This window comes from Nanorana parkeri, unplaced genomic scaffold (genome assembly GCF_000935625.1).
Source record: "Nanorana parkeri isolate BGI_ZX_2015 unplaced genomic scaffold, ASM93562v1 scaffold4, whole genome shotgun sequence".
Taxonomy (NCBI): Eukaryota; Metazoa; Chordata; class Amphibia; order Anura; family Dicroglossidae; genus Nanorana; species Nanorana parkeri.
The window spans coordinates 2,312,968-2,322,111 of record NW_017306272.1 but is presented as its reverse complement, the minus strand read 5'-3'; the positions used below and the strand labels follow the sequence as shown (position 1 = coordinate 2,322,111).

At 42.9% G+C, this 9,144-nt stretch overlaps 1 protein-coding gene across 2 annotated transcripts in view; it reads right to left on the bottom strand.

Moving 5' to 3' along the window:
• The window catches only part of ANKRD28 (ankyrin repeat domain 28), a 118,614-nt gene that overhangs the window by 23,472 nt on the left and 85,998 nt on the right, over window positions 1-9,144 (bottom strand). For both annotated transcript variants that reach the window (XM_018576297.1, XM_018576281.1), the window contains 4 exons: window positions 6,952-7,034; window positions 3,644-3,707; window positions 1,354-1,422; window positions 359-499 (listed from right to left, as the gene is read on the bottom strand). In XM_018576297.1, the coding sequence (XP_018431799.1) occupies window positions 359-499; window positions 1,354-1,422; window positions 3,644-3,707; window positions 6,952-7,034 (357 nt within the window). The remainder of the gene's footprint in view (window positions 1-358; window positions 500-1,353; window positions 1,423-3,643; window positions 3,708-6,951; window positions 7,035-9,144) is intronic.

Here is a 9,144-nt window from a genome sequence, read left to right as displayed (position 1 = left end):
AAACTGAAATTGAAAAAGAAAAAAGAAAAATCAGATTCAAGTACAAAGATTCAACTGTGAGAACACAATATATTTTTATGAAAAGTGATTTGAGCTGACCTTTTAATTACAGATATCCTCAGTGTGGCTGAAAATGACTGCAGGAAAAAAAGGCTGGGTATGGAGAGAAAACAAGTGATTCTTTGTGGAGGTAGCAGGCTGCGTGACAGTCAGCACTGGCATGAAGAACAAGTCCAGAACACATTTCTTAAAAGGCTACATTCTCTCTCGTCAACACAAGACAAATGCTTACGTTCCACTGCACATAGCATGAGTCTTGTGAAACCACTAACACATACAAGACATGAAGACAACTTACTTGCCCTCTGTATCTGATGCAGCTGCATAGTGCAGTGGGGAACAGCCCCTCTCATCAAGGTCATTGACACTGGCTCCAGATCCCACAAGTGCAAATAGGCACTGATAGTTACAGTTGGCAGCAGCATAGTGCAGTGGTGTTCTTCAGATAAAGAGAGTAGGGAACAGGGATAAATAGTTAAAATATAAGATTCGCAAACTTGGAAAAAAAAAAAAGTTAATTTCTTTGATAAAACTCGAGTCCTGGCACGCAACCAGTAACCTATTTGGCACTTGTTGCGTAGCCCTCTAGGCTTCTATAGACAGTAACTTGTATTTCCCTATTGCCAGTAAAAGCAGTGTTCTGTTGTTGTCTCATGTAGTGTTTCCAGCCTATGTCTCCTGAAATAGGTCATCTTTCTCGAACAGCTCCTACAATTTATGGTAGCAAGTCCATAACCTCTGACCATCCCTTGTAGCAAGCCCATAGTTTACCATATCCTGCTGCATGTCTGCAGTCTGACAACTTTCAGTAGCATTACATTTACTGAAAAATTATATGCAGCCCTTTGGTTATGTCAAGGGTTGCACTTAAGGTACCCTACATCACCACCGTTGTTTTAGAGTATTAAAGTTACTAATGCCTTTCATACATCAGCACAGAGAATGATGCATATATGTTGATATAATATAGCATGCAATCATTTTACTGACAAGGTTCTAAAGGAAAACGAAATCTAATGAGGCCGCGGCATTTTTAGTGCGCCATTCCCTATTAGAAATGCCAGGGCTCACAGCAGCAGAGTCAATTTGCCACTCTAATAACTATCTAGTACAATGTCAACAAAGTTGGAGTCAGGAAACATGCATCTTTTTTTGCCCACTGACAACACTAAATGGTAATTTTTGAATGTATTTAAGTGTATTTGTTAAGTTGGAAAAGCATAAAAAGACAATAAAGAACTTTAAGAAAAGCCAGGTGATGTTTAACACCCAGGTAAATACATACAGACTTACCTCCCAAACTTATCCTTTTTATTGAAATCTGCACCTGTATTCAGCAACAAATTCAAACACTCCAGGTTCCTGAAAATGATGAGATTTTGAAAGGGTTAAAAAAATCCCAACCAGTGCCAGCGTGCTCAAGTCTTACAGGTCAAACCATGAACATCTGCGCAGTTTCAAATCAGTACTACGCCATCCCTATGATCCCGAGACAATATATGTGAAAGAATCAATGACCTCCTTTACATTCCTAATAGTTTCTATATTCCTTGCCGCTAAAGAAAATGTATACTGTCTAAACCAGGGGTGCCCACATTTTTTTGTGTCAAGATCTACTTTTTATATGAGCAGCTCAATGAGATCTACCAACGATTGGCACCGCAACGCACCTCCTACAACAAAAAACAGAGGTTGGTGTGATTGCGATGAACACACTGTACTATTATGACTGGGCCCTTAGTTAGACCTTGCACTCTTATCAGAGGAGGTAAACTATGGGACTATTACCTATAATGGTAAAATAAAACCTATTACCTATAATAAAGAAAAAAAAAAACTAACACTTCTAATCTCAGTCTGTGAGGGCACAGTCCTGTTAGGTGAGGACATGGTCTGTAGGTGAGGGCACAGTCCTGTTAGGTGGGGGCATGGTCTGGAGGTGAGGGCACAGTCCTGTTAGGGGGGAGAATGGTCTGTAGGTGAGGGCATGGTCTGTTAGGTGGGGTACACGGCTGTGTACAGTGGGAAGAGATAACACAGGCTGCGGTACACAATGCCCCCTCCACTCACCCTGCCCAGGCCTGTGTAGGATTTGTGTCCCCCAAGGGATCAGCTCACAGATTCCCCCCAGAGCAGCTGCATGCTGAGCCACAGCTTCGAGTGTCAGCGGCTGTGCCAGGACACAGCGCCACCTGCTGGCCGACACAGAAAACGACACCCGGCCACCAGCAGCTGAGCACCCAAATAAACGGAGCAGCTAATTCCAACTTGCGATCGCGATCTACTAGAAAAAGCTTTGCGATCAACTGGTAGATCACGATCGACCTTTTGGGAACCCCTGGTCTAGACGGTGAACAGGCCCTCAAAAGTTCACAGCAAAAGCATTAAAATTGTTAGCTAGACAGCATTTTTTTAGTTGGAGGGGTCAGCTATGACAGTATGCATTTCTCTCAACACAGGGATCTGTAAGGGTCCACTCAAAAGTATATACACTGTGATAAAGCAACCCATTTTTGTGCATTAAGGTGAGCTATGTTAGGGCAGCCCATTCATTTTAAATAGGCTGGCAGCGCATCTTAACACATGCATAAAACACCTGAATAATTTGACAATTCATTACATCGTAATGTATGCTATTGGTGTTCTGGTGTACTGTAATGCAGGTGGGTTGGCAGCTACGGTTCAAGTGTGTTGGTGTGACATTCTACTGCACAGCAAAACACAGCGTTGCCTGGATTTCATGCAGACTTTCTGGCTTCAATATACGAGTCAGTGACCCAGTATAAAACCAACTTTCAACACCTGTATACTTGTTCCAGGTTGAGGACCTGGAGAGTACAAACGCCAGTATGTCAGCTAAAAGCCAGGGAACAAGCAGTTTCATTAAAAAAACTGCAGAAGAACTGCAAAACAACAGAAGCCCCGTTATCTCTCTTGTTTACGTGAAGGGCATATGTATTTTACCTTGTCATAAGAACTGAAATATTTATACATGTCATTTTGTTTTAGCTGTCAAAAAATTAAAGTTTTTAACCCTTTTCAGAACCTCTCAGGTACAATTTTGATCATCCCGGTGATCAAGAGTATAATATCACAGCAATAAAAACCAACACCATGACACTGGCAGAGAAAAATACTCAAAGAAGTATGACACCCATTTCTAATCTGCTGAATTATTAGGGCCAAAAAAAAACCTGTAAGAGTAAAATGATTTGCAGTTCCAGTGATTATATTACAGAATTCAGCACTTTCACTGACAGGGATCTATTCAAGTGTATTTTAGGCTTCCCATACTCTAGAAATATGCCTAGTGTTAAAAAAATAGCAGCAGAGCTAATCAGATGTCTATCCTGCGCAAATCCACCTTTGGTTTGTTTTTCAAGTCATGTTCAGCAATTCTGTCAGTGTGGTCTTTCCACCCTCAAAACAAAAAGCACATAAAATGCACACACACAGACACACACTTGCAAATGGGACCATGTGAGACTCATGGGATCTGCTGTGGGCAAGAGGTGCTGTATAATACAATGACAGCTGCCACTACCCACAGCTAAATGCTTATAGACAGGTTACTGGGACATACCCTCCAGCTGCAGCTGCATGTAGACAAGTCCTGCCAAAGTCATCTGGAGTATCTATGTCAAACCCTACAAATATAAAAACATGTCAGTATATAAGAAAAATTAAAAAACAGAAGCTCACACACAAGATGATTCATATCAACCTTTTCAACATGGTGCCCAGACTGCGTCAAACACTACAAAGTACTGGTCAAAAAAATTATAATAACAATGCAAGTAAATTTCGCAGTGATATTAATATACTTCTCCATCAAGGACGAAGAACGTTAGAAAAGCCTGACGGAGGTTTTACATTTTTATAGTAGATACAAGGTTAAGTTGTGGCCAAGCTATTGACATACTGTATATTCCTAACAAGTAGTGAATAAGCTTTAAAAGTAGCCCTCATTCTCCTAGCTGCAGGAACCGTACATCAGACCATTCTGAAAGTTGAGCGTAGCATAGTATTTACTGATGTCTTCACTAAATAGCTCAGCTCACCCTACTCCCTCCATCCACAGCACCTAATCTGTGCTTATATTAGAGCCCTGCTTCCCAGCAAATGGCCAGCTGGCGGTCTGTGTATGGCCCCGAACCTGAACAAAAAACTTCTGTGTCTGCCACATATCTGCGCTGGCCGCATGGCAGTGGGTACTGTGGCTGACCCGAAATTTATGAAATCAGACAAAATAATAACCTCCCCCATTAATCCCCACTTTATAACAAATACACTGGATGTTCTGTATTACATCAGCGTCTACTGTGTAAACATCCAACACTTGCGTAAGCAAGAGCAACAGTAATATCATTCAGATGTTAACCATCACCAACCCATGAGAATGTCGCTGATGTGCTAATCCTGTCTGCACAAAGCCGACCTGATTTCATCTTAATATTACATGTTTTACAAAAGTAGACTTTTTTTTGTAGGTGTGTCGCAAGGAAATGAACTAATGGCAAATTTACGAAAACTAACTATTGGGCAACAATCTGGACATGTTAAGTCTGCCTTTGAGGCCCCCTATATTTATTAAGTTGACCACTACTGCATTTAAGATTACAATGCAGAAAGGCAGCCCAATACCTGTTGGCAAAGGAGAGCTTAAAAGGAGAACTACAGGGTTAAGGCTTTTCCCCATAGTTCTCCTTAGGGTAATGGGAGGACACAAACTAGCGTCCTCCCGTCACTCACCCTAGGCTCAGTATACCACGAGTTGCAGCTCGCAGTATACTGAGACGCCACAGCTGAAGCGGATCCCGACAATTGTGCGGGGATCCGCCCAGCTGCGTGACTGACAGCTGGCTCTGCCTATCTAGAGGCAGAGCCAGCTGTACCCGCCCCCTCCCCCGTCCGATCTGCCAGTCAGCGCTGGCGGATCGGAGCGGGGGGAATCCAGCCCCTCCCGTCATGGCAGAAAGCCGTGACAGGATCTACTGAATCTACTGAGCCGGCCTGTGACAGTCTCATTGTCACAGGTCGGCTAAAACTATGAGGTGAGTGAAAAGCACTCATCTCATAGTTCTCCTTTAAACTGCTAAGAATAATTTTAATGCCGGTCTGCATTTTTCTGCAACGCACTGCAACCCACCTCCAATCAGCGTGAAAGTGTTCAAGTAGAACTATGGGGTCAGTGTTTTTCCCCATAGTTCTCCTTAGGGTAGCGGGAGGACACAAACTAGCGTCCTCCCGTTACCCTAAGCTCAGTATACCGCGAGCTACAGCTCGCGGTATACTGAGACGCCGCAGCCGGAGCGGATCCCGACTTAGACGGGATCCGCCCAGCTGCGTGAGTGACAGCTGGCTCTGCCTATCTAGAGGCAGAGCCAGCTGTACCCGCCCCCTCCCCCGTCCGTTCCGCCAGTCAGCGCTGGCAGATTGGAGCGGGGAGGGGGGGATCCAGCCCCTCCCCCTGTCATGGCAGAGAGTCGTGACAGGATCGAGAGGCGAGCGAACCCGGTTTGTGTTCGCTCACCTCCCGATCTACTGAGCCGACCTGTGACAGTCTCATTGTCACAGGTCGGCTAGAACTATGAGGTGAGTGAAAAGCACTCACCTCATAGTTCTCCTTTAACAGAGCACATAGAAAATAACTGTTTGCTGTGCCAGTGACCCGTGTTGTTTTTGAGCAGGTCACTATACCTAGTGTGAACAAGCCCAGAGTATGAATTGCTTCACAGTTGCATGTGCCTACAGAAATTGAGGGCTTGAGTTAAAGCTCATTTACTGTTTTTGTTAAAGGGTAACTCAAAAAACAAAAATATATTGCAGCTTACCAATCCTTAGATGAGATGGGAGCATTAGTTTTCCTTCGTCTGGCTTTTTCCATTTATATTCACCAGGTAATCATGTGATTAACACTGTCCTGAGGTGGCAACACTCACTCCACTGTATCTAAGCAGGCAGCCATGGTGGTCACCTAGGCTGGATTTTAAATACGTCTTGTCTATATCTCTATTAGACGAGGAATTGGGTCAAAAGTAGTTTACAGAAGGAAATATAGTGGTACCTCGGCTCACAAACTTTTTTTTCTTACACAAATCTGGTCGTGAAACGAATCACACTGTGATCAGACCCCGACCTAGAGGAAGCCACGACCATGTGTCAGAGCAGGGAAGATGGCTGCGGTTGTGTTCATCAGCCAATGCAAAGTTCATGAACGGAAGCAACATTTTGCCAAACTTCCTGTTCACGAACCAAATTGTTGGCGAACAGAACCGAGGTACCACTGCATAACATTGCTTCTGCTTTCAGAACAGCTCACAAGACCCGACAATGATAGGAGTTCTTACAAGATTAACAGCTATTTTCTGTACTGGCTAAAAATGCTTTGAGTTATAAAAATAAGACCTAATGCAGCAACCACATCTAGGACTAGTAATCTGCAAAATAAAGTTTGTTCTTTGGCTTACATATACTTTAAATACATGCAAATAATGCATTTTTCATAACCTGGCTGCTACTTTTAAAAACCTTTGCTTACAAAGTGTGAGGTACATGAGGAAATACAAGCCCTGCCATGTTAATTCCTCCAAAATAAATTGTCATGTTTTTGTCCACATTCATCTTAAAATAAACGGCTTACATCAGTGGCCGAGCAAAATTATCAATTCCCATGCCAAATATGCATTAGTTACACTACATTTCAGAAGTACCACAGAACATTGTTTTACATCCTTAAAATTCATCCGTCATTTCAATATCGTTTATTAATGGAAGCTCAGATTTTTTTTTAAAGTTATTTTTAGATCTGATCAATGCAACATGGAAGTGATTGCTGAAAATCTATTTTATGATCACATTATCCTCCCAGCTACGGGTAATAACACTAACCTGAAGAAAGGAGCTTTCTGCAGCAGTCTGAGAAACCACTCAGTGCAGCCAAGTGGAGAGGGAACATTCCATGGATGCCTCGCCTGGAAGGGATCATGTTTTAATGGTACACTAAAGTCACAAATAACAGCGTTTCACAACAGTGTGCATAACCCTCTCCCTCATAACTCTCCTCGTGTGTATACACTGAGCTCCACTAAAAAGAAAAAACCAGTGTAACTTTATATTAAAAGCAAAACAAATGGCAAACGCACTCATCAATTTATATTAAAAGTTACAGAAATCCTACTACACCGGCAGTTGGAATTTTTTTGCTGTCTGCAGCTTTTTCTGGGGAGATTTCCCTTCACTTCCTGTCCCAAAGACACAGCAGCAAGTGAAAGGAAAGCTCTCCTAAGTGAGGGTGCCCGAAGTGGAAGACTACTTTTCACCTCTTGTTCTCAAGACAACTTTAAAGTGACAAATACATTTTGCCATCATTTTTAGGTAAGCAAATTAAACATGCAGTTTTATTCATGTTAACCAACACACGGACACTGCTAACTTTAGCCTTGGCATCTAGGGCCCCCCCATTTCTCAGCACAAAGGGGATGAGGAAAACAGGAAGCCAGAAAAACTTTAAATTATAATTTTTTGTTAATAAACTGGTGGGTGGGGTCTAAAAGCTATGAAAATGAATATGATAAATAAACTGCGATAGATCAGATTGCCCAATATTTGTGCATATTCATTACCTATGACTTAAGGTGCCCATACACTGCACGATTCTCGTACGAGAATCGCGGGAAATCCCGCGATCGTACGAGAATCGAGCAGTGTGAATGAAGACGTGCGACCGTTTCTACTGTACGGTCGCACGTCTTTTGTCTAAGGAGCATGTTAGAAAACCAGCCGAAAATTGGACGATTTTCGGCTGGTTTGAATGATGCTCGGGAGACAAATGCCGAACGGGCCGGTGTGCGCACACGCACACTGCCCGTTCAGCATTGCGGTCATTGCAAGCCCGCCCCTCAGGCTGGCGGGCTTGCGATGATCGCAAGTACGATCTAACTGTCCAAGATGGGCAGATCGTACGTTTTTTACATTACTTTACAACTATCGCAAGACTAAGGTCTTGCGATGGTTGTAAAGTGTATGGCCACCTTTAGCCCAGTAAAGGTCAGTTCCGAGTTTGTGTGTCACTAATCAGGGTTGGGATCAACACGATTTACCAGGCGGATTCCGCGTGTTCCGACTATAGTAATAGCCTCAAACACGCAGAATCAGCGTGCATGTTAAGATTTGTGCAGTAAATGCCATATTTGAATGCAGCCTAATACATCTCTTGCTGCAGATCATGTAGTCCGTACCATGTCCGGAAATTATTTATCCCACAGAGGTCCAGAACAAGCACAGCACAGTGTGTGAACAGACCTGCCTGAGAATATGCTATGAATATATTCCTGGAGACATCTGCCGTTTATTACATCTTCAAACATGCAAACTATATTAAAGAGCCTAAAGGTATTTTATTTTTATGCATTAATCTGATCTGATATCCACACTTGATATTATTCTTTATCTAATCAATGTTATATAAGTAAGCTTTCTGTGAAGTCTTGTTTGTTTAAACATTCCTCTTGCTTGTTCTGGACATAATGAAAAATGATTTAGTGTGCCCGTATTTAACAGCAAACTTCATGGAAAATATTACAAAGCCACCATCATGCCCATTTAGTATATCATGTAAAAGTGAGAACCTGTGTCAGATTGTTATTGCGGTACGTGTCCCCATAAGGGACGCTTCCTCTCATTTCCTAGTGATAGGTGAGAATTTCCACAATGGTGTCAGAAATAGCAATTAAAACCTGACAGAGGATCTCACCCCTTCCCCAGAAAGGGAAAACAAAAAAACGCAGTCTCCTGCACTTGTATTGAGCGAATATGGAGCCTGAACTTTTCTCCTTGAAATGCTGGCTCACTGCCATGCTGATCCTACAGCTTTCACACTTTTAAACAGACATGTCCACGTGAACTCTTGCTGCAGCCGAAAGTCATTCATTTAGTGGCAGTGTCATGTGTGCTACACCATAGCAACTGTTGATCTAAATCAGGGGCTCAAAGTATCGGCCCAGCGGGCCAATTCCAGCCCGTAAACTGGTATAATGCGATCCGCAGCTGGCTGACAATTCAGGAAAGCAGTCCCGGACCACA